Source organism: Panthera tigris, chromosome D1, assembly GCF_018350195.1.
Source record: "Panthera tigris isolate Pti1 chromosome D1, P.tigris_Pti1_mat1.1, whole genome shotgun sequence".
NCBI lineage: Eukaryota > Metazoa > Chordata > Mammalia > Carnivora > Felidae > Panthera > Panthera tigris.
In genome coordinates, this window is record NC_056669.1 from 64,454,070 (window position 1) to 64,478,127 (window position 24,058).

The 24,058-nt window shown below is 55.3% G+C and overlaps 1 protein-coding gene across 2 annotated transcripts; it reads left to right on the forward strand.

Annotated features, from left to right (window-relative positions):
- The first annotated feature begins 390 nt into the window (after positions 1-390).
- On the forward strand, positions 391-21,571 carry LOC102961866 (TUB bipartite transcription factor). 2 transcript variants are annotated; one of them, XM_007083292.3, is made up of 12 exons: positions 391-455; positions 9,971-10,022; positions 10,498-10,660; positions 12,622-12,765; positions 14,160-14,327; positions 15,345-15,466; positions 15,929-16,126; positions 16,410-16,522; positions 17,395-17,512; positions 19,036-19,134; positions 19,367-19,538; positions 19,979-21,571. In XM_007083292.3, the coding sequence occupies exons 1-12, from the start codon at positions 418-420 to the stop codon at positions 20,110-20,112; spliced, it is 1,521 nt and encodes a 506-aa protein (XP_007083354.2). In that variant the 5' UTR covers positions 391-417; the 3' UTR covers positions 20,113-21,571. The 2 variants fall into 2 exon arrangements, with proteins under 2 accessions (XP_007083354.2, XP_042814150.1); XM_042958216.1 differs by lacking the exon at positions 14,160-14,327.
- The last annotated feature ends 2,487 nt before the right edge of the window (positions 21,572-24,058 follow it).

Genomic DNA, 24,058 nt, shown 5'->3' on the forward strand with positions numbered 1-24,058 from the left:
GCGTTCGCAACGCCAGCGCCGGCCCGGGGGTGGGGTCTCCGCCGGGGGGCGGGGCGGGGCGAGGGGGGAGGGGGCGGGCCGCCACGCAGCACTCCGGCGGTCGGCGCGGGACCGAGCCCCTTTAGCAGCGCCGGGCCGTGGGGGCCGGCCTCTCCCGCCTCTACGCGCGCGCACGCCGGTCCGCCCGCCCGCCGCGGCCCCGCGCACTCCGCCGCTTCGCCCGTCGCGCCGCGCAGGCAGCCGCTCGCCGAGCCCGCGGCCGGGGCCCTGGCGTGCAGCGCGGGCCTTGGAGGGGCCCAGCGCCCCGGCCCGGGAGGATGCGGCCCGGGGCGGCCCGGCAGCTGAGCAGGGTCCCCGCGCCGGCCCCCGCGGGCCCCGGCTTCCAGAGCCGCAGCCGCCGCCCCGCCCCCGGGAGACATGACTTCCAAGCCGCATTCCGACTGGATTCCCTACAGGTACGCGGGAGCCCGTCCCACCTCCCCTTCGGCTCCGGGACGCGGGCCCGGCCCACTACCCTCCAGCGCTGAGGGCGAGGGCGCCCTCCACCCCGACCCGGGGCGCAGGGCTCCCATATCCATCCCATCCAACACTGCGGGCGCGGGCTGGAGGCGCTGGGCCTTCCTATCCCAACTTTGGGCCCCGGGCGGACTGAACCTGGCTGCCCTGCTTCATCTCCCGTCCGCCGGGGTTGCTGAAAGGGTCCAGAGCTCTGGGCCTGTGTGGGCCCTTGTTCGGTCCGGCAGCGCCATGTGGCCGCCTGGGGAAGGAGCGCACTGCTCTAAGCCCCCTCCTAGGCCCAGCGCACCGGGTCACATGCCAGTGTAGCCGTGGACAGACCCCCCCCCGTACAAGCTGCAGGCATGCACCTTCCGTGAGTGCATCCAGCCAAAGATGCTCCTGTTGGTCGGTTCACACACTCAAAGCATGAATTCCTGGAGACAGTTATTCTGAACCAAGATCACCGGCTGCTCATATACACATGCACCCTGTACGTCTCCCCGCACACTGATTCTTGGGCTCACACGGGTGTACTACTATCTGTGTCCCATACACATCCTGTATGGGACGATACCTGACACCTGCTACCCACTCACAGATACTACTCCTATCTTTCAGAGACTCAGAAATCCACTTGCTAACAGGTCCATACCTGGACGCACACCAACTCACAATACATAGAACTGCCTTTACATGCATAAGAACACTCATGAAAACACAGAAAGCACAGCCACCCTGTGTTCCCAGACTCTGGTCTGTCCCAAGGACAGCTGGGCTTTGCTACTTGTGTGGAGGTCCGGGTGGGGAAGGAGTGTGGGGGGTTTCACACAGGTGCAGGCCTTTCCCCCATGCACTCCATTCTCTCCCTTACCACTGGAATAGATCTCATCGTCATGGCAGCGCCAGATCCTTGGCCACCTATTGGCTCCTGGTTGCCATGGGCTACGGGGCTGTCTCTAGGCCTCCCAGAGAGGCATGTGTGTAAAATAGGTGCTGGACTGCTAGGGTCCACTATGTTAGTGTCTGCTTAGGTGCACAGGCCCGTGGGTTGTAGGAACAGACCCTCAGGACCCGCCTTGTAGCAGCCAGCTCTTGGGGAGGGACGGACCTGAGTCCAGTCACTGATAGGAAATACTTCTGACCGAGCTCTTCTATAGTCTGTCCAGACAGCATCCAAAATGGAAACCAGCTGAAGCCGCCTGAGGCTTGTTAAAAGCAGATCCTTCTGCAAACGAGCACCTGTCAACTGGCCTGGGGATTCAGGGTTTCTCTTAAGAACTGTTGTCTCTAATCTCAGCTCCTTTGGGGGCTTTAGGGTTTCCCAAGTTAGAATTTGTGGGTGCTCCTCCCACCGACATACCCACGTGCACACATACACAAGTCACTCCTAGGATTTCCTGAAGACCTAATGCAGTCACATCTCAGAGTCTCCCATATATCAGGGAGATATTTCTATCAGGAAACTGGGGCTTTGCTGACTCAGAAGAGCTGCTACCCTACACTGGGCATCCAGGCTAGGGGCACAGGTAGTTTCTGGAACATCCTGGCTTTCTTGACACACCTGTACTGAGGGGGTGCAGCCACAAGGAGTATCCTTAACCTTTTCTAGCCACCCAGCAGAGGTGCCTGGGGTAGTGCCTGTGGGCTGAGTGGCCTCCAGTGCTGTGGGAGTACGAGTATGGAGGAGCAGGTGGCAGGTGGTGGCCACAGACTAACTTCGGAGGGAGGGAAGGGACAGCACTTACAGACACGACGGTGTGGTTAGGGTCTGGCCGACTGGGGGCCAGGCCAGATCGTGGTTCAAGGAAGCCTCTCCCAAGAGCCAAAGACCAAAGCCCAAAGCAATGCATAGAGTAAGTGCATAGGTCTTAGAGAAAGTCTGTCTCAAATAGGGGAGACTTAATCCTGCCCCTAGGAAAGGGGGCCCTGGAGAAGTGGGGTTGTCTCTGGGAAGTGGCATTGTCATCCAGCAATCCCCAGGGCACTGGCATCCTTCGAGGAGTGAGTTGGCACTTATTCCAGCCCAGGTCCAACCACTCCATCACCCATCCCCTTCTTGGGCCCGCACACTGCACCTGGAGCACAGAATCTTATCACCCTGGCAGACTACCCCTGAGGAGCAGCTTGGCACCCTTGTGGCCCTGTCTGCTTGCTGTCCCATTGCTCTGTCACCCCTGCCTTTTTGCTCTGTGGCCAAGAGGGTGGGTCTCAAGCTGGGAGCAGGCTATAGTCAGAAGTTGCCCGAATCTCTCGTGCCTTGTTGGGGTCTTTCTGAGCGTGCACCAAGCCTGGGACGGCACTGGACTTTGGGTGTAGACTTCCAGAATGGGGAGGCCTGGGCTGAGAGGAGGAGATGCAAATTGCCTCCTTGGGTTAACTGGGCTGCTGATTGCAGTTAAAGCCACATGCCTGTGTGATCACAGAAAACTGGGGCAGAAGACTGGCAAGGCAGTTTACTTGCAGATGAGGGGGATGGGCACGTGTGCACGCGCTTTGGTATGAGGCTTCCCCCTGATGTCACAGCATGTCAGAACTGGAATGTGTTATTTGGTTTGGGGGAGAGAAGCCGGTCGATTTCTTATTAGCTCTCCTGGTGGGGGTTTTATTCCCTCTGTGATGGTTGCACCTGCGTTCCCTAGGCCTGGCTCATTTTCTTCTAAGCGACGCCAGTTGGTGATAATCTTCTTAAGGGTAATTGTGGCCCAGTTTACAATGATTACGGATTAATCTCACATTCTGACTCAGAAGGGAGCCATTTAGTTTATAAAGGTGAACAATTAGAAGAGCGTTTTGCCTTTTGATATGTTTCTGTTATTACTACTAATAATTTCCACTTCTGCCATTTTCTGTCCGTCTATGTTGTTCTTGAGTATTAAATGCCCTTCATTCCTGACTTCACAGCCTTCGATGAGCTGCAGGTGGAGTATTCAGGGTGGGGCGTGCTGGCCAGCCCCTGTCCTCAGTGCTCTGTCCGCATGGTTGTGCGGCCGTTGTCTGGTGTGTCCCCAGCCAGGCCCTGAACTCCTGGAGAGCAGGGACCTCATCTGGTTCTTGGCTGTGTGCCTGGCATGAGCCAGCATAGACAAGATGCCTGCTACTTTGAATCAAAGAGGCATCCCCAGATAGCTTTTAGGACTTCCCGGCTTTCCTGGCTCCACACCCAGGTTGTCAGCACACCCGAGGGATGTAGTACTCCCCTCTCAGAAAAAGGAATACTTCTGGAAGAGTGTGGGCCTAGGTTAGAGAATGAGAAGCTCGGCTGGAAGGGCCCTTGCTGTCCAGTCCTCAGTGCGAATGCTCTGTGCAGTAGCCTGCCATCAGATGGCTATGACCAGTAGAAAGTTCTTCCTTGGGGTGAGCCTCAGCATGCCTCTGGGTGTTCCCTCCTCTTGGCTCTTTTTGGGGTCCTCTCACCACTTCCTCACTACGCTTTCTGGAGAGTGGAATGGCTGCTGACCAAGCGAGACCTGACTCTTTCAGTTCTGCCTGTGTGGGGAGCCTCGGGGCGCCCTGGATGCTGTGGCCTGCTGCTTCGCCTGTGGCAGCAGGAGCGAGGAGCAGAATCTCTCTCCACTCCCCGCCCAAACCCCCCTGGGAAGTCTTCCTGATGTTGCTTAGGGCAGAAGGAGAAGGAAACACAGGGGTGTAAGAGTGGACTTGGGGTGCAGGCATCCTGTTGGTACACTCAGATTGGTCTCTTCCCTCCTCCAGCACAGGCCTAGAGGCACCTGCAGCCTGCGGGGTGTGGCCTGTCCCACAGCAGTGGAGGGAGGCTGTTACTTCCTGGACCGGGGCCGTGGCTGACCTTGAGTCCTCACAAAGCCTCCCCTCTCGGGGAATGGCTTTGGCTCACTGACTAGTCACCTTGAGGCCTCTGTAAACAGAACCCTGAAGTCTCATCAGGCTGATGTCAAGCCCTGTCTCCCCCATTCTGCCTGTGTCGGGAAGACCTAGGTTCGGGGACCCACATGTGAGACATGACCTTCTCCTGTTAGGTTTCTGTTAGACTCTGTTAGCTCTCCAGTGTCTTCTGAAGTCCTGTCTTTTTAAAAAGAAAAAAAAATTTTTTTTAATGTTTATTTTTGAGAGAGAGAGAGACATAATCCGAAGCAGGTTCCAGGGCCTGAGCTGTCAGCACAGAGCCCCAGGATCCGTAAGATCATGACCTGGGCCACCCACGTGCCCCTGAAGCCCTACTGTCTTAATGAACAGTTTAGTATCGCTTCTACTTTGCGTCATTTGAAGTCTGCTGAGAGGCCTGCCTTGTCTTTAGGTCATCAGTAAACATGCCAACCAGGGCAAGCAGGATGCTAGAAACCTTCTCTGACTATGGCATGCCCTATTGTTGCAAAGATCTTTGAGTGTCTGTCTTACTGGAGAAGCATGCCACTCACGTGGCTTCGTCGTGCCCGTGGGTGACCATCACTGGTCCCTTCGAGTCCGTGTGGAAGCCTGGCTGTGCTGTCCTCCCGTTTTCCCTGATAGGTCTGGGGGCATGTGCCCTGACTTGCCAGTGGCCTGGGCTTGCTCCTGGTGGTCACTGGGTCTTCTAGCTGCTCACTTGGCCTGTCCCGTGATCTTAACCTGGGGCCTACATAAGACTCGTTGATCTGCAGGCTATAATTTCTTCCCCCATCTGAACATAAGGCTGCATTTGCATACTTCCAGCAACTCTCCAATTTCTTTTTTGTTCTTTAGAGAGCACCAGCTGTGGCTCATGGTCCTCATTTGCATGGCTGAGCATTAGAATCACCTACGTTTCTTGTTTTAAAAGAGAGTGCGGTGAGGGATTGACTCTGGGGTAATTTCCCCAGCAGTTCTGAATTACCAAATCAGGCCCTCGTGCCCATAGCAGTTTTAACGCACCTGCTAAGTTTGGGAATCAGCGGTTGGAATGGAGAGGGTCCATCCGGGGAGGCTGGGACTCTTCTTCCTTCTGGGGCTCCCTCTGTTCCCAGCTGTACTGTTTCCATGATGTTCCAAGCAGCCACTAAGCAACGAAAGCACAGATCTGAATGTGCCGGGGTGGGGGTAGGGGAGTCTGGCATTGGGTACAGGGGTTGTGGCCTAGCCCCCTGGGTGGTCTTTCCTCCTCTGGTAGGCCATTTCCCTGATTCCCTGGGTCCGACAGGGGCAGTTTCCACTGTGATTGAGTGGAAGGAATGAGGGAGTAAAAGGGGAGAGTGAATTGGCCATGGAGTATGGGCCTGTCCCTGGGTAGCCTGGCCCCCAGGCCTCTGGTCAGCTCTGGTGGGTCAGCTGAGCATGTAGGGTGGCGTCTGAGATGAGAGACAGGGAACCGGCTTCCTAAATGTGTTGTTCCTGTCTGGCCCTTCCATCCCATGGGAGAAGAAGTGCCCCCACTCTCATTTGTTGTCAAGCACGGTTTTCTCTCCAGATATCTGTTGGGCATCTCGGAGGGAAGCAAGAGGGTATGGAGGGGCTCTCCTTGGAAGGTGAAGGGGCCACCTTGTTGGTCCTGGGCAGAGTGGATGGATTGATGGACACCGCAGCCTGGGTTTCTCTGACCCTCATGAGCCAGTGTGGCTCGTGGTCCTCATTTGCATGGCTGATCATTAGCATCACTTACGTCTCTTGTTTTAAAAGCGAGGGTGAGGTGAGGGATTGACTCTGGGGTAATTTCCCCAGCAGTCCTGGATTGCCAAGTCAGGCCCCAGTGCCCATAGCAATTTTATGGTGCTTTCCTGGGTCTCCCTGGTCTCGTCCCCAGCAGGAGAAGCCTGTAATGAAGGAGCCACCAGGGTCAGCTGGAGGCCCCATCCATCAGTGTCCTGTCTCCTGTCCGAGGCTCCTGGCGGGGCTGCAGCTGGCAGCCTGGGCTTGGCAGTGGTTCCATAATTGGAGCCTGAATTGTTAAAAAGCCATTACTGTCTCCTCTGTGGTTATCATTTAATGCTGCCTAGAATAGTGCCCATCAGAGGCAGTGTCGGTGAGAAAGGAAGGTGCTGAAGCGGGAGCTGAGAGGCAGGGCTGTCTGGAGGGGTGGGGCCCGGGCCTGCTGAGGAGGTGAGAGGGGTTTCCTTGACTCCCTGGAGACAGCCATCCTTGTTGTCATTGTGCTCCTCAGCAGCTGGGGTTTGCGGGGATTCCGTTATCCACCAGGGACGGGTGTCGTGTGCCCCGGATACATTGCGGCTAGGCAGTGCAAGCCTATCCCTGCTGGGGGACCGTGGTTCGCCTCGTGCCTTTATGGCTTTCCTAGAAACAGTGCTGTGCCAGGAGCCTGTTCACTGTACCTGCTGCTGCCTGCTGTCGGAGCCACTCCATGTAGGTGCATTAATTGCCGGCCCTCCTGGGTGGGTCTTGCTCAGCCAGGCACGTTGTGACTCACCGGGCACAAGTTGCTTCTCCCAACTGCCGCCCCCAGCCTGCATGTACCCGCCCCCCGCCCCCACGGCTGCTCCAACAGGCATGGTGGATGGCTCTCTAGGCACCTCCAGGCCGAGTTTCTGGAATCTCTTCAGAAGCCTACCCCTAGTTCATCCATCTTTCTGTTCATCCGTCCGTCTCCGGTGGTGAAGTCCATTCTGCTTATAATCTTATCACTGTTGCTAAAGCCTTCAGCTCTTCATCTTTCTCCTCCATCAGGGAAAGGAGATGGGGCCAGAGGAAGAGCAAGGCAGCTTCCTTACCTGGGTGTGACTATAGAATGACCGTGGCAGTGGACAGTAGCCTGGGGTAGGAATGTACCCTCCTGCACGGATAAGGACATTAGAGGCACTGGGCAGCAAGGCCACCATGGCTGGAGCCACCTTTTGTCCATCCGGCTGCCAGTGTGACCCAGCAGTTCTGGAGGTGGCTTTGCTAATGTCAGCTTAACTCTCAGATGGATGTCCCCTTTTCTTTAAAAAAAGAAAAAATTTTTTTTTTTAATGTTTATTCTTGAGACAGAGACAGAGCATGAACAGGAGAGGGGCAGAGAGAGAGGGAGACACAGAATCTGAAACAGGCTCCAGGCTCTGAGCTGTCAGCACAGAGCCCGACGCAGGGCTCGAACCCACAAACTGTGAGATCATGACCTGAGCCAAAGTTGGACTCTCAACTGACTGAGCCACCCAGGTGCCCCTGAATGTCCCCTTTTCTAAATGACCCTAGATTTTAGTGTCAGCACCATGGGAGGCATCTTCATTGCCCTGCTCAGCAAGCCCAGTGCCAGGATGACCCAGATGAGTGCCCCCTGCCCTGTGAAAGTACGAGCGACTCGCATCATCCCAGCAAGCCATGAGACCGCCTCTCCTGCTGCCTGCTGGAGCCGGCAGTCTGGCAGAGGTGACACGGGTGCCTGTAGCCAGGCCATTGGCACGTGACTGAGATTACAGGCCGCCCCGTGTGCACCCAGGCACAGAGCTTGGCAAGCAGAACATGGGTGGATTTCAGGCCCGGTCGCTTCTGTCAGCCGGGTGCCACATGGAGTCCAGACTGCAGTCTCCATCTGTATCTGGCAAGTTATAATTGAATATGCATTGCTCGTGCAGCAGCCCAGGGTAGACAGTGGTGTTTGTGGACTGACCTGTTGAAGTCTGTGGGAGCAGACGCTTTGCCTTGGTGTTATTCAGTCAGACCACTGACTTAGGTGGAGAGACCAGTGGCAGAGATGTAGCCTCTCAGACCTGGCAGGGCCCCCAGGCATCTTGCTCACTCTAGTACTGTCATCCTTTCTTCATCCTAAGACCCTTGCTGCCACTCTCCTGTCATGCCTGATTTCTCTGATGGGGCACTCACGGGCCCAGACAGCTTGCGTTTTTAGGAGCTGCTTCCCTGTCCTCGGCCCTGGCAATGCCTTCAGGGAGTCCCACATGCAGCTCTAGAGTATTTTAGGTGGACCGAGCCCTTGACTTCGAGCATGTCTGTTTAGTAGTGTTTTCTCTTGTGCTCTGGCAGCCAAGGATTTTGGTGAATAAGGCTGTGCATGGCCCCAGATCACAGTTGGGGCTCCTCTTGAGTGTATAGCAGTCCATGGGTATCAGGAAAGGCCTTCAAGTAGGTAGGACAGCTGCCAGTTAAAAACATGCAGTCGTTATAGGTTGTGGCCAGGGAGGTGTGTGCGTAAAGCCAGAGGTGGGCAGTGAGCTGTGTAATCCATGGACTTCCTGCCCCCCCCCCCCCCCGGGCCGGCTGCCCCAGCACATGGATGCACAGGTAGTTTGAGCTGAAGGGTCCTTTCAAGTCAATGACTGGTCCAGCTAGAAAGAGTTGCTGTTGTCAGGAGGAGGTGGAAATGGCTTTACCTTGTCTGTGGGGCGACTTGACCTCATCTTTCCCCCTTACATGCACACTGTACTCACCTGCACACAAGCACACCCACTTCTTACGCAGGTGTTTACATGCATTGATATCCAGGTATGTGCTTATCCACGTAGATGTACTCCTATATTTGCACACATCCCAGTGTGTTCACATGCGTGAGATACTATCACTTAGAGCTTCACACACAGACCTGATGCACTCAGGCAAGCCTGTGCAGGTGCCCACACAGGTCTGGTTCAGGGGCAGGCTCCAGCATAACTGGGCCAGGGCAGCCTGGGGATTCCCAGGGCTCAGATCTTCAGGCTCCAATCTTACCCCTTAACCTTGGCTTTTATAGAATTTGGGCTTGGGTCTCATGTATGTGTCTTGGATGAGAAGGAAGGCTAAGTGGTTGGAGCTTGCTGATTACGCTTACCTTCCTGGGAGCCACGTCTGGTGTATGTGAGGTGATGCTACCTGTTCTAAGACCTTAGGGACTCAAGGATTTGATGCCCTGGTGCCCCCTGTGCCATATTGGCGCCATATTGGCTGGTTGCTGGGCTATGCGCTGACATGCTGTGTCTGTTTGCAGACATGCCCACCCAGCCCTGCCCTAAGGGACTGGTTGGTGTTTTAGCTTCACTCTCCCAAATGAGGGGACCCTCAACCCTCTTTAAGTGGGGAAGGGGAGTGGGCAGTGTTAGCACCTCCATTCTGCCACCCGGAAAGCCAGGAGTTTGAACAGAAGGGGAAGGTGTCTGCCCCAGAGGATCCAGCCTCCTCCAGAAAGGATGGAAAGAGAGGGGAAGAGCTGGTGAGATCCGAGAGGCACCTGGAACGGACAGGCGCCTGACTCTGAAGCCCAGCCTTGGGCCCGGCTTCTGCCTGGTGCCTTGGGACAGGTTTCCTGGATCTCAGGCATGTTCCTGCTCATGGCCGCAAAGGGAAAGTCTCCTCCTGTACTTACTGGGGCCAGGCCGACTAGGAATTCCTTAAATCAGCAGGGATCCCAGCAGGAGAAAGCTCTAAAGTGGCTAAAATATGGCTCACACCTTTTTGTCTGGAGCCAATTTCCAGAGGGTGGCTCCACCCTTCCTCCCTCTCCTATGTACCCAGGAGTCATGACAGGAGGGGTTTAAAGAACGCAGATGTGCTGGGGGTGGGCTCTGGGCTCCATCCTGGCACGTGGTAGGCAGGCCCTGAGTGCCGCTCTCTCCCTCTGCAGTGTCTTAGATGATGAGGGCAGCAACCTGAGGCAGCAGAAGCTTGACCGGCAGGTGAGTGGGGCTGGGGCCAGGTGGAGGCATGGTCAACATTTGCCGTCTTGGCCTGAGTCTCCAAGGGTGGGGAGGGAGGACTGTCTCCCTTCCTGGGGTGGCTCTGTCTGGGGAGGAGGAGGCTCTCACAGAAGACAGGCAAGCCCTCTCTGCCAGCTCAGCATTAGCATTGCCCCAGAACCCAGGGCTTCTGTGGGATAGGCAGCTGGACCACTGTAGGTGGAACCCTGGACATCTGTGCTGGGGTCCTGCCAGGGCAACTCCCCGGGCTCACTTTTGCCTCCTTTTCCTGGACCCTGAGTCTCAAGGTACCTTGGTCCGGAGTGGGCTGTGGATCCCATTGCAACCTCTAGAACTGAGCTGAGTGAGCAGGGCCTTCTCTTTGATCCCAGTTGGGAGCCTCCCCTCTGGGCGGAAGTGATAGGCTGCCCTCTCAGGGCCTGCCAACATCCCTGCCTGTCCGGTGCCTCTGTAGCGGGCCCTGCTGGAGCAGAAGCAGAAGAAGAAGCGTCAGGAACCCCTGATGGTACAGGCCAACGCGGATGGGCGTCCCCGGAGCCGGCGGGCCCGGCAGTCGGAGGAGCAGGCCCCCCTGGTGGAGTCCTACCTCAGCAGCAGTGGCAGCACCAGCTACCAAGGTATCTGCCCTTGGGTCAGCCTGCGCAGGCCCCCGTGCTGTGGCTTCATACCCTGGCTTTGCTTTGGGGAGCCCCTCAGGGACTTTCTGCCTGCCTGCGCAGGCGAGGGGCTCACCCCATCAGGGTGTGCTCAGGCTGGTTGCGGCTCCCAGCTCAGGTGGAGGGAGGTGGGCCGAGGGAGGCTGGGGCCTGGAGCCTGGGGCCCCTGCATGTGCTCAGGCATCTTGAGGCTTTGGGAGTCTCGTAAGTCACTGCCATGCAGCTGTTTCAGCAGCTGTTTTCCTGAGTACAGATTGTGTGCCCGGGGCAGGGCCAGGCCCGCAGAAGGACAGCAGCCCTTCCGAAGGGAGTGTGCCTCCCATGTGACAAGACACAGCTTCTGGTCGCACCACCATAGGTCACCTGCTCACTTGTGACTGTGAGCAAGTCATTTCCCCTCTCTGGGTCTGTTTTCTCCCATTGCAAAGTGAGGATAATTCTGTTTCTCGGGGCTTTGAAACATTAAAGCGGCCGTGGTGTGTTCCACAGTAGTCCAGTCTGCTGAGTGCTGTTCCCTGCTGAGACTCGAGACCAGGCTGCGTGCCTCCTGCTGCCCGGGAGGGCCAGTGTTTGCCCAGCTCTGAGCAGCGGGCAGGGCCCCAGGAGGCAGCCGTACAGGTGACTGGCTGGCCTGGGCTGGGGATGTCCTAGAGTACCTGCCACCCCCACCTGCGGCCCTAGCTGTCTCCCGCCCTGCCCTCTGCTGGCTCTTGGTGTTAAGTACAATGGGATCGTTTCCAGAGGATGATTGGGGAGTTTGACGTAAATCAGAAGTGTTTATCCCAGCAAGTGGTTTTTGATTTATTGGCCATGCTCGTTCATGTTAAATATTTGTTTCTTAAATATATTTTGAGGGCTTGGTTTATGTTAAGCTCTGGATTAGAGGCTGAGGGTCCTGGGTAAGCACAAAACAGGTGTGGTCTCTGTTCACGCGTGAACCTTAAGGTCTCGGAGGGCAGAGAGAGTTAAACAGATAGTCACAGGTGTATTTTGCAGAAAGAAACCAGGCTCTGGGAGTGAATGGCAGAGAGCCTACTCCCAGACTGGGGTCAGGGAAAGCATCCCTGAGGAGGGCACAGGTTGAGTGGGAGTTCAGTTGGGGTTAGGGGACACTCAATAGTGAGGGCAGTTCAGGCAGCTGGAGCAAGGCTTCTGTGGCAAGAGGGAGGACCGGGTGCACAAGGCACTGAAAGAGCCTGGTGTGGCTGGGACTTGGGTCTCCTGAGAAGTGAGGAGTGTGAGATTAAGGCCAAGGCCAAGTGGAGGGGAGCTGGAGGGGCCAGACTCACAAGAGAATGTTGGTCATTTTCATGTTCTGAGCATTGAGAAGTCATTCAGGGACTTTGAGCAGGTTGGGGTCCTGATGTGTGGAGACCGTGGAGGCCATCCAGCTGTGATCCTTGTGAGGCCTCTCTGTCAGTGTGTGCAACTCTTCATGTCCCAGACTTATTCTCCTGCCTTGGGGGTGCTCCAGCATCCAGGCTCCTGTGGACTTGTCCTGTGAGGGCCAGCGCAGGCTCCCCGCCGTGCTTGTCCTGCTAGTTCTGGGCTCTTCTAGGAGATGCAGCCTTTTCTGTCTTCACCATTTTCAGTGACCCACATTCTCCCGGATCTTCTCCCTCCCCCTGCCCAGGCTCAGAATGTTTGCTGGCCCAGAGACTGACTGCAGTGCTTCTTGATGGATCATGGTGTGGGCCAGCTTGCTGTGACTTTATCACACTGGAGTGGGGGTGCCACCTCCTTCCGGCCCAGCCTGCCCTGGGCCCCTGTGCCTTGTCAAGATGGGTGGTTCAGAGGCCCCGGTGGGGCTCAGGTGGTGGTGCAGCCCTGGGAAATGTTGTGCTGAGAAGTGAGTTCCACTTGGACCTCTGCTCTCACCTAGATCTCACCCATTGCTCTCTCTCTGGCTCTCTCCTGAGCAGTTCAAGAGGCCGACCCAGTTACCAGTGCACAGCTGGGAGCTGCCCGCCCAACAGCACCAGCCTCAGCCAAGAGAACCAAGGCAGCCGCAGCAGCAGGAGGCCAGGGCGGGGCCTCTAGGAAGGAGAAGAAGGGGAAGCACAAAGGTTGGCTTGCCTCCACTACAGCCCTCCTCAGGAGGCCTGGCTCCCACTGAAGGGTTGGGGGGAGGCTTCTCCTCCAGACTTGGAGGTAAGGGACAGGGCGGGAGGCCTCCACAAAGGCCCAGAATGGCACTCAGGCCCCCACCCAGCTGGCTCACAGGCTTCGTCTAGCTTATGGGGTTCCTGCGCTGGCCTGTGGGTGTGGGCAAGCTCTGCCTGCTGCCAGAAGTGACGTGCATCTCGGCTGGGTCAGGCCTGGGAAGTCCCTCCCTCACCCGGCCCCAGTGCCTGCCTGGCCAGCTGCCTGTGTCCTGCCCCAGGACGCTCCCTGCAGCAGGTGTCACAGCCTCCCGGGCCACCTGCCCATCCTTGTGCAGCGCTCATGGTTGCCCTGTGGGCTTCCTCCACTCTCTGCTCAAGTCCTGACTCCACCCTCCGGGCCCACAAACCAGTCTGTTCTCTGTGCTCCTCTCTCTCCAGAAAAGATCCCCAGAGATCGAGGACAGTTTTATACTGGCTCCTGCCACGAGTCCTGTCTCTGCTGGCTAGACACTCTGTGTCCTCAACCCTTGGGCAGGGGCCAGTGATTGCCAGGCCTGTGGGCCATGGTTGGACAGTGGTGTGTCCGGGTTCCTAGGCTTCTGGAGCTGACAGCATTTGGCGCACAGCCCAACCAGGCAGGGCAGCTGCCACCTGTGTGGGCCAGGCCTTCTGTTACTTGGGCACCTGGGGCTGGGTGATGTGGGACGGGAGATCTTCCATGTAGGAAAGCGAGTGTATGCCAAACCCCACCTTTTTCAGGAGGCCCCATATGTTTCGAATGATGTCTATGAGTTACTGTGTGTGTGTGTGTGTGTGTGTGTGTGTGTGTGTGTGTGTGTGTGTGTGTGTGAGAGAGAGAGAGAGAGAGAGAGAGAGAGAGAGAGAGAGCGCGCGCGTGCATGAGCGAGCGAGCGAGCAGCACGGGTGTGTGTGTGTTGGAGAGAGAGAGAGAGAGAGAGATCAGCACTGGTAACCAGGAGCTGGTCACGTCTGTGAACGAGTGGTGGCCTTGGGTCTGGTCGCAATCGATCTTTGTTCTCCATCTTGTCCTTTTCACTGTGCAGTTGGTTTTGTAGATGGCTGCTTTTTCATAGGGATGTGAAGCATTTCAAACCAACCCTCGGCAGCTAACTTGGGGGAACAGCAGAAGAAACGAAGTCCATGTCCCTTCGTAGCTTACCGATCATTAAGAGGCTGGCAGCAATCATTAGTTTTTTTTTAAAGATCAGTTTTGCAAATAAAGTTTTGCAGAGAGTCTCCCCACTCATCCCTCACCCACTTTAAGGATGTCTGAGAATCCAGACTCTCCCTCCCCCCGAATCCCCACGGAACTCAGGAGTGTCCGTGGCCTGCAGGCACCAGCGGGCCAGCAGCACTGGCAGAAGACAAGTGTGAGGCCCGAGGCCCGGTGCAGATCCTGACTGTGGGCCAGTCAGACCACGCCCAGGACGCAGGGGAGACGGCAGCTGGTGGGGGCGCACAGCCCAGCGGGCAGGACCTCCGTGCCACGATGCAGAGGAAGGGTGAGCCCTGTGGGGTTTCAGTGACACCCCCGAAGCTCAGTCCCAGGTTCATAGATGTACCTTTCTGGAGGAGCATGGTCCTCCTGTGTCTGTTGCGGTCCCTCCTAGGCCCTGGTAAGGGGGCGCAGTTGGACACCAATGAGAAACTTGGGTATAGGGGCCCCTAATAAGGCCAAGTTAAGGGAAATAGATGTGAACTGGAGTGAGCAACCTGTCCACAGCCCAGCCCTCTCTCCCTACTTCCATCTCCTGTCCCCAGGGAGGTCCGGGTTTGGAGACAGATTTCCTTTCCCTTTGGTTCCTTTGAAAAAGCTCCTTTTGCACATTGTTTCCCCTGTACCTGCTCAGCTCGGGGAGCAGAGCCAGAATGCCAAGAGGCAGGGCACATCCTCCCGGGAAACCTGCTGCCCAGAGTTGCACCTCCGTGAGCCCTGCCTGAGGGAGTCCCTGGCACACGGTGGTAGAGGGAAGCCTGGCAGTGCCACATGCTCCAACAAGTCAGATCAGGGCCGGCTTCCTGGAGAAAGGGCCACTGAGGCAGCGTGAGGCTGGGGACAGCATTCCAGGTGGGGAGCAATGCGTAGACAGAAGGCCGCAGACAGGCTGGGAGGGGAGTCGGCAGCCCCTGCACATCAGGCTGGGTGAGGAACTGGGCCTCCCCCAAGCAGATGCCATTGCCTGTGCCAGCTGAGACCTCTGGTGGTCATGAAGGCCTCCTGCACAGGGTCAGCTCTGCTCAGGTCTCACTACCCAGGAGTTGGGCACTGTGACTGGGGGTTTGGGGGAAACTCATGGGGGGACTGAGCTAAAGCTGGGGCGGGGTCACACACTGTGAGCATCCCCAGCTCACGCATGCACTTGAGAGAATGTGTCCTTGCGTATATTTGGGTGTGTGTGTGTACCCACGTGTGTACGTATGGCTGTATGTGTACGGGTGGCTCAGTGCTTCTGAACAGGTGTTTGTCCAGGGGTGTATATGTGACCCCTTGGCCCTGCCTGCTCCCCTGCCTGGCCCAGGTGTCTCTAGCAGCATGAGCTTTGAAGAGGAAGAGGAGGATGAGGACGAGAATAGCTCCAGTTCTTCCCAGCTAAACAGCAACACCCGCCCCAGCTCTGCTACCAGCAGGAAGTCTGTCAGGGTGAGGCACTCTCCTGCCCAGCAGGGGTGTGGACGGCAGTCTTCAGAGGGTGATCATCCGAGCTGCAGGGGAACGGGTGTGAAGAAATGATAGTTGGCCCTCCTGGGACTAGGCCTAGGTGCCCACCAGGAGCTTCTCTGGGCCGGGGCTCTTCTGTCCTCCTATCCTGCCTCCTCCCCAGTCAGGCCAGGAGCAGGGGGTGGAGGGGGGGGGCTCGAGTTGGACAGGATGGCCCTGAGAACCTTCCCACATCCTCCGTCTCCACCCTCAGGGACAGCTGAGGTGGGAGAGGGCTGAGGTGCTAGCTGCTGACCCCAGGGCCAGCATGGCCAGGCCCATGTCCCAAGGACCTTGCCCCAATTCCCACCACCACCACCTCAGAGGGCAGCTTTGGATCCCAGACTACCAACTGCAGCTGCTCTGGATCTCTGGGGCATCAGGCTCCTACTCTCTCTCCGGTAGGAGGCAGCCTCGGCCCCCAGCCCAACAGCCCCAGAACCCTCGGCGGATGTTGAGGTCCAGGATCTTGAGGAGTTTGCACTGAGGCCGGCCCCCCAAGGTATCACCATCAAGTGCCGCATCACGCGGGACAAGAAGGGGATGGACCGGGGGATGTACCCCACCTACTTCCTGCACCTGGACCGAGAGGATGGGAAGAAGGTGAGGTTGGCCTGCACCTGCAGTTCTGCTGGGGGATGGCCTGAGGTCCCGGGGCTGGGATGTGACCGGAAGCCTCAGATCCAACACTGACCTTTCAGTTCCCCCAAAGGGACAGAAGCCTCCATACCTGGTCGGTGCGTACCTTTGTGTCTGCTGGTGCACATGTGTGCGTGCACACACATATGTTCAGGAGCTGACGCAAGGGAGAGTCGTGTGTGTGAGGGGCACCCGTAATTGTGACCAGAGGCTGGGCCTGGAACGTGACTTTGCTCCATTCCCCAAGGTGTTCCTCTTGGCGGGAAGGAAGAGAAAGAAGAGTAAAACTTCCAATTACCTCATCTCTGTGGACCCAACAGACTTGTCTCGAGGAGGGGACAGCTACATCGGGAAACTGCGGTACTAGCGCTCCCCTGGGAAGCAGGCAGGGGTAGGAGGGAGGGGCAGGGCCAGACCCTGGACAGGCCATGTCTTGTCCCTGAAGGAGCTCTAGGTTAGGGGTCAGATCCGCTCATGGAATTCCGTCTGTCCATTAGATTCAACCACAGGCCCAGGTCTGTGCCAGTCTAGAGCCAGACTTGGGGATGGACCTTGCGCACCCTACCCTAAGCTGCTCCCAGGCGAGTGGGGCACAGGCCTGCCAAGAGTGGTGGATCAAAACCTCAGGAAGTCATTGAAGATGTAGGCCACCATGGAAGAGCTGCTGTGGCCCCATGGTCTGTGCTAGAGCCCTTGAGGGAAGAGAATGCAACCTTGGGATCAGAGAAGGGCTCTGAGCTAGGTCTTGGGGAATGTTTGCTGAGGAGCAGAGTGTCAGATCGGGGAAACAGAAGTCAAGCTTAGAGATGAGGAGGTAATGCTGGAGATGGGGCTGGACCAACACCATGGGCTGGATGGGACAGAGGAGTTCATCTGTGATATCCACTCTCTACAGGATGTTGAGTCCCCTTTACAGTCTTGCCACATGCTGTTGTGCTTGCTCACCTCCCATGAGAGGAGCACTCCTGTTCCTTGAGGGAAACTTGTGGATCCCAGATTTACCTCCTGGAATTTCCTTCACTGAACTAAGATGCCCTTTGATTCTCTTCAGAGCAAATCCAGGCCTTGTGCCCATGACCAAACTTGGGGATTCAGTGAGCAGGGTCCCCCCCACCCAGGTCTGTTCCTGGCTCAATCCAGTATGTCCTGCAGGCTCCTTATGGGACAGACTGAGCTTTTCCCTGCCATAGGGCAGAAGGTGCATGATCCTTTATCGATTGCCTGTCCTTCAGGTCTAACCTCATGGGCACTAAGTTCACCGTTTATGACAATGGAGTCAACCCTCAGAAGGCATCATCCTCTACTTTGGAAAGTGGAGCCTTGCGTCAGGAGTTGGCAGCCGTGTGCTATGTGAGTCCTGCATTCCTGGCCTCTAGTCTCCAAGTTAGACATGACACTGAGGACTTGCCCAACCTGTGGGCTTTCCCATCTTGCTTTGTGAGTAGACAAAACTGTACAGAGTTGGGCTGCTCTCTGTTGGAGTGGCCCCTGCCTGTCTTCAGAGCTCAGACCACAGATGGCCATCTGGCCGGGGAGCCTTGGGAACCAGGTGAGCTCTATATAGCCCAGCCTGGGAGCCTCCGGGAAAGGAGACAGGAGGTCTGGGTCATCCCTTATGTCTTCCCTTTGGTATGTAGGCCCTCATGGACTACAAGGCCCTTGGCATAATCATCTCACTGAATGTACAACCTAAGAGCTCAGTCTTCTATTTTTTATCATATAGATGAAACTGAAGCTCAGAGGTTGGGTCACTTGTCAGTGTCCTATAGATTCTAAATGACCAAACTGGAATACAAATACAGGGGATTTGTCTCCATTTTAAAATGGGGGATTGGTACCCCCTTCACCTGGGCATGGATACTTCTAAGGCGGCCAGTCTGGGAGCTCTGTAGCTGTTTTGTATGGTCCTGTGCTGCCACCTGCTGGTCACCTTTGGGGAGGCAGCCCAAAACTCCAAATGCTTTCTGAGCCCCAGCTGTGTTGCAGGTACTGTTTGAGGCACTGAAGATACAATAGTGAAGAAGAGAGATGTAAATTTATACCTTAAACTCTGGTAGGGGAGACAAGCTATAAAATATATAAACAAAATAATGTTCCTGATGAATGTGAAGAGGAAACAGCAAAGCAGGGAAGAGGGATATGAAATATTAGGTGTGTGTAAGCTTTTAGGAAGGATGGTAGGGAGGGTCTCCCTGAGGTGGCACTTGGGTAAAGCCCGGAAGGAAGTTGGAGCCAGCCATGTAGGTGTAGGGGAGAACACAGCCAGTGCTAATGTCCTGAGTGACTGGCATGTATGGGGAGTAGCAAGGAGGGCAGAGTGAGTGCAGAGGAGAGCAAATGGTGTGGAGAGGAAAGTGATGGGGCCATACCATGTGAGGCCTTGTGGTCAGGGTAAGGCCTTCAGCTTTTAATGTGAATGAACAGTGGAGGCAAAGCATGGGACTTGACTGCTTGCTGCTGTGTGAAAAGATGGGGGCAGGGAAGGTTGGAAACAAGGAATCCAGATAAAGGTTATTACTGTCATCTTGGTGAGATGTGATGCTGGTAGCAAGTGGTTGAGTTCTGGATATAATTTGAAGGTTGAGTTGACAGCATTTGCTGATGGATTAGAAGTGGGTTGTGAGTGAGAGAGAGGAGTCAAGAATGAACAAATGGAAGAATTGAGAGACTGTAGGTGTTGCTGGTTTAGGCAGAGTGGAGATTGGGGAGCTTGGTTCTGCATGTGTCAAGTTTAGAGATGCCTGTTAGACATTCAAGTGGAGAGGCTGGAAACGAGCTCATCATCTTTATTCCCTCTCCCCACGCCCCTGCCATCTCTCCGTGAGGTAAGTAGAGTCCTCTCCAGTGTTGAGTTCTCGCTCTGTGTTTCCCAGGAGACAAACGTCTTAGGTTTCAAGGGGCCACGGAAGATGAGTGTGATTGTCCCAGGCATGAACATGGTTCATGAGAGAGTCTCCATCCGGCCCCGAAACGTGAGTCTCTGCCCACCCCTTCCCCATCATCCCAGCCTCTGCATGCACTTCTGTGGACAGAACTGTAGCTGGCTTGTGTCTGTGGAGGAGACACAGTGTAAGAAGCCCTGGAGGTCAAGGTGGAGGTCTAGGGAAATCTAAGAAACCCACCCCCAGGGCACATCCCTCTTCAGGGTAGTTGTGGTGCGGTGGCACAGGGCTGGGCCTGGCTCAGGAGAGGCTGCCTTCCCAGGAGCACGAGACGCTGCTAGCACGCTGGCAGAATAAGAACACGGAGAGTATCATTGAGCTGCAAAACAAGACGCCTGTCTGGAATGACGACACACAGTCCTACGTACTCAACTTCCACGGGCGCGTCACACAGGCCTCTGTGAAGAACTTCCAGATCATCCATGGCAATGACCGTGAGTGTTTCTGCCCTTACTCATTATCGTCCACGTGGTAGCCATGGCCTGTAGCTCAGGATTCACTCACCCAGCCCAGCCTTTACAGGCCAGAGCTTAAGGACGTGGGTCATATGGCTTAGGTCAGATGTCAAGAGCTCTCTAACCAGAATGACGGGGAGGCCCTTGGAAGAACCTTCTTTGGAGCCCTAACCCTAGTCAGCAGTCTCAGGTGTGGAAACACCCTCTGAATGGACTTTTTCTCTTCTGTCTTCTGGTTTTTTATGTCTGTCTTTTTGTGTCATCTGCTCCCTCTTTCCCACCACTTCTCCCCCATTGGTCTGTGTTTTACCTCCTTTGGGATTTCCCTTGGCATCTTGGCTTCCTTCTCTTCCCGCTTCCTCATCTCTACTATCCCTGCTCTGTCCTCGCTCTCTGTGCACACTTGTGCCTGCCTCCAGCGGACTACATTGTGATGCAGTTTGGCCGTGTAGCAGAGGATGTGTTCACCATGGATTACAACTACCCACTGTGTGCGCTGCAGGCCTTTGCCATCGCCCTGTCCAGCTTCGACAGCAAGCTGGCCTGCGAGTAGAGGGCCTGCTTGTGCCCGTTGGGGTTGCCCAGCCTGGAGTGGAGCTGCCTGCAGAGACAGCCCTGCCTACCCTCTGTACATAGGCCTCCTGCCAGATGAACCTTCTGTTCTCGGTGGCTCCCTGGCCCAGCCAGCTCAGACCCGCCTCCACTGCTGAGACAGAGGACTAGATGGGGGAGATGTGTGTGAATGGACCAGAATGAATTCTTCCTGCGCCCCAAGGGCCACACACACACACACTCCCAACTCTTGGGTTAGTATCCTGCTGCAATCATGTTTGCCAAGCTGGGTGGCCTCTTCAGCCTGAAGGTAGGAAGACGTGTAGAGGGAGAGGAAGCACAATGCAGGGCTCCTGTGGCCCAGCCATCCCCTCAGCCTAGGAGTCAGGGGACAACGGGTCCCCCATAGTGAAGGGCACAGTGTTTGTATGTGTGTGTTGGGTACATCAACTTTACACAGAAGGGCAAGGATCGGCTACCAAGTCCTTTGCTAACTACAGAAAGGCTTCTGGCTTCAGAAGGCCTCAGCCAGGCTGGGAGGAGTTATAGGGGTTTGGGAAAGGTGAGTGGCAGGACCTTGTCAGGACTGTAGGGGCCTGGCTGTGGGAGGTTTTCTCCATGTGCACAGAGACAGGCAGTAGGAGGCTGGGCCTCCAGGCCAGATGTCTTAGAGGATGGGACCTGTAGGACACAGGTCCACGTGCAAGAGGTACACGGAAAGGCTCCCTGGACCAGGGCTATCTCGAGAGTTCGGTCAACTGCCGGAGGAGCTTTCTACTGAGCAGTTCCTGCACAATCCCCAGTAAATGTGGACGGGGACCAGATTGTCAGCCTGAGTGCACACAGGTAGGCGGGCCTGGGACTCTAGTGGGCAGAGCACTACTCCTGAACCCTGGCATGCTCCGGGAAGAAATTCCAGCTCAGTGCTCTTAGCCGTGCTTCAGCTCCTCCTATGGTCAGTCTAGGTGTGGTTCTTCCTGGGTGGGAGTGGGGCAGGGTGAAGAAAGCAGGGAGTATACAAGAGCTCAGAGATGGCAGGGCCTTTAGAGATGAACTAGTAGTACTTTAGGTGAATCATAACAGGAATGGGACTTGCACTGGGTCACCTGGCTGGTTAGTGGCAAAGTTCAGCTCCCTTGATTTGTTCCTACCATCCCCCAAGAAACTGGTTCTCTGGCCTTCCTGGGACCCAGTCTGCATACCCTCACCCTTTTGTCTGGTTACAGAGACTGAAAGCTGGCTTTGTGGGTATCACTCTGATTGAGACTGGCTTGTGTTTGGCTCAGGGGGCAGGCCTTAGCAAGGCTGCTGCCCCTTTCTCTATTCGGGTGTGATGGGTGGCACGTGAGTGTTCCAGGGCTGGGCCTGATCTCCCCCCCTCCATCTAGTAGATGGGATGGCACCATCTACTCTGAAGACTTGGAAATGCTAAGCCAAGCCCTTACCTGTTTTGTCATTTACCCCCCCCCCCCCCCCAGGCTACTTGCCCAGATGGAGGTCAGAAGTCAATGGGAAGCAAGCAGGAATAGCTTCTCCCTTCAGAGTAGGTCTGCTTGGAAAGGTGGTGTCGAAATTTTTTTTTTTTTAATAAGTCCTAACTACTCTAGTGAGGTTCTGTAGTGAGGGGGAGTTGTTCTGACCTAAGTGTAAGGTACTGAGTTCCTATTTCCTTCTAATCTAGGATTTCCTACATTGAGTGCTCATAGCAAGGGACACCTGTTCTAGTGTGAATATGTGCGAGGCCCTTCCACTGGTCTAGTTTCTGGACCACTCTTGAGGGCACGAGACTTTTGTTTACCAGGGCTGATCCACTTCTTGATGAGGTACTGTGGGGCCCTCCTCCTTTCCATAGTTCTAGTTTGGCTCTTCTCCTCACTTTGGGAAGAGACCTGCTGACAGTTGGGATGATGAAAACTAGATCTCCCAAGTCTGAGTCAAGCGGTGTCTCTGATTTTAAAGTAGAATGAGTTGTTTTAGATCCTAGGGAGGGGGGAATCCAGGTGGCCATGTGGAAAAGGTAGAAGCCCAGTGGCAAATGTGCAGGAGAGCAGGGTGGTTGGATAGTCGGGTGGGGTTGGGAACTTGGTGTGGCCTGGGGAAAAAAGCTGTGGTGAGCAGTGGGTGATGGGTGCTTGAGCTCCAGCCTCACAAGGTCTTTTCTTAAGGCCCCATTCCTGGTGATGCTGGGTTTCCCTGTCCACTCACCTCTCCATGGGCCCAAAGACTCAAAAAGCTGCCAGGGCCCCTGGAAACCATCTGGGCTCAGCATCTCCCACGGGAACAGCTCTTGCCCTTCATACCCTCTACGTACCTGGTCCTTGATGGGCAGGGGACTGGATGATGAAATGAGCAAGCCCTGAGGGTGGTGGGCAGCTGGGACCTTCGGCAGCTCCTCTGTACTGCTCCTGGGGCCACACCCCAAAACTCTACTCCCTCTTCCCCCAAACAGCTCTTCTACAGAGCAGTGATGTTCACTTCCCCCCTCTTCTCCAAATCTAGCTTTTCTTTCCTTCTGGCTCCAAGGTGCTCTGTGTCTGTCTGTGTGTGTCTGTGTCTCTGTGTGTAACTGGGGAAAAGGGCAATCTGCAAATCACCAACTGAGGTTTCTTACTTCGATCATATTTCTAAGGATGAGTAGGAAAGGAATAAGGATGTTATCACCTGTGGATTTTTTTTTTTTTTTTCATTTCATGCTCTTTGATCAGAAAGTAGACCTGGGAAAGTAGCAGCTCCTTCTCCCAGGGGTTCTGACTGGGAGGATACCATCCAAGAAATTTTAGTTTCATTTTGCATTACCTGAAGAAATTGGTGTGTTACATGCATGCTTTTGGATGAATCTGAACATACTCTAGTGAATGTGCCTTAAAAATCACGACACTAGTTTAGGAGGAGCAGGTAAGGTCCAGACTCATGCTGAGGACAGGCACTGGAAGCCAGCAAGTGTAATAATCACGAGCTAGAAGAGGACCTTCGGAGCCTGCATCCTTCAGTGACAAAAAAGGGCAGCAAAATTTAGAAGCAGGAGCTTGTCTTGGGTCTGGAAATACTTAGAGATAAATGCTCTGCCAGTTTACATTTAGAGGCAGTTCTAAATTTAATAAGCAGCAGTGAGGACTTCAAACCTAGTAAGTACATGCTTTCCTCACAGTGGGGTCTGCAGTGAGCCATGACCATGGCTCTGTTATGCAAGCACAAATGACATTTCTTATCTGGAGTCCCTGCTTTTCCCTTACTGGCCTTCCCTTTCTAGAATTCTTTGCTAAGCTATACCTGTGACCTCAGGATACCAGGTGGCCCTCAGAGCACACTTTTCCAGATAGCTTAAGGAGTCTGCGATCTTGTGCCCAGCAATGAACTATAGCAGCCCCCAGGAACAGGCCAAGGGATGGGCTCTTGTTTTGAGTTTACTGGTTACCTGTACCTCCAGTTTGCAATTCTGTCATCTCAGGATTAGGGGGAGGGAGAGGCAATACCCCAGAAGTACTGGGGATAGGTTTAATTTTCTGACCAAGTTGAGAGGCAAGTTGGTCTTATAGAGAGCACTATTGCACTTAGTAGCTAGGTGATTCTGAGCAAAGCACGTTTTTCTAGGTGGTTTTCTCGTCTACAGCTGAGGAGGTTGGACTGTCCAAGCCTTCAGTAAGAGGGTGAATTAAAGTTGATCCCTGCTTTCATCACTACCTTTTCTGGCTCATCACTGTGCCTTTTTTCTTTCCTAAGAAACATGTCACACCCCTTTCTTCTCTTCTGTTTTCCTGTCCCTCTCCTTTTCCCCCCATCAAGGTCCAGGCAGAGCTACAGATAAGGCCAAGATCCAGAGTTTCTGAGAGAGTAATTCTGAGGGGCTTAGAAAGGGAAGCCCAACTCTGGCCTTATGAAGGCCAGAGTTACAAAGAGGACTTGGTCAGGATGGGTGGCACTTCTCTTGCTGGGAATATACATTTAGC

Bases quoted from the DNA above. Each gene is read 5' to 3' on its own strand.
- LOC102961866 (XM_007083292.3), top strand. From the start codon at position 418: ATGACTTCCAAGCCGCATTCCGACTGGATTCCCTACAG. The intron at 14,328-15,344 runs GTGAGCCCTGTG...TGCCTGGCCCAG, and splicing joins TGCCACGATGCAGAGGAAGG to GTGTCTCTAGCAGCATGAGC. The intron at 16,523-17,394 runs GTACTAGCGCTC...CCTGTCCTTCAG, and splicing joins AGCTACATCGGGAAACTGCG to GTCTAACCTCATGGGCACTA.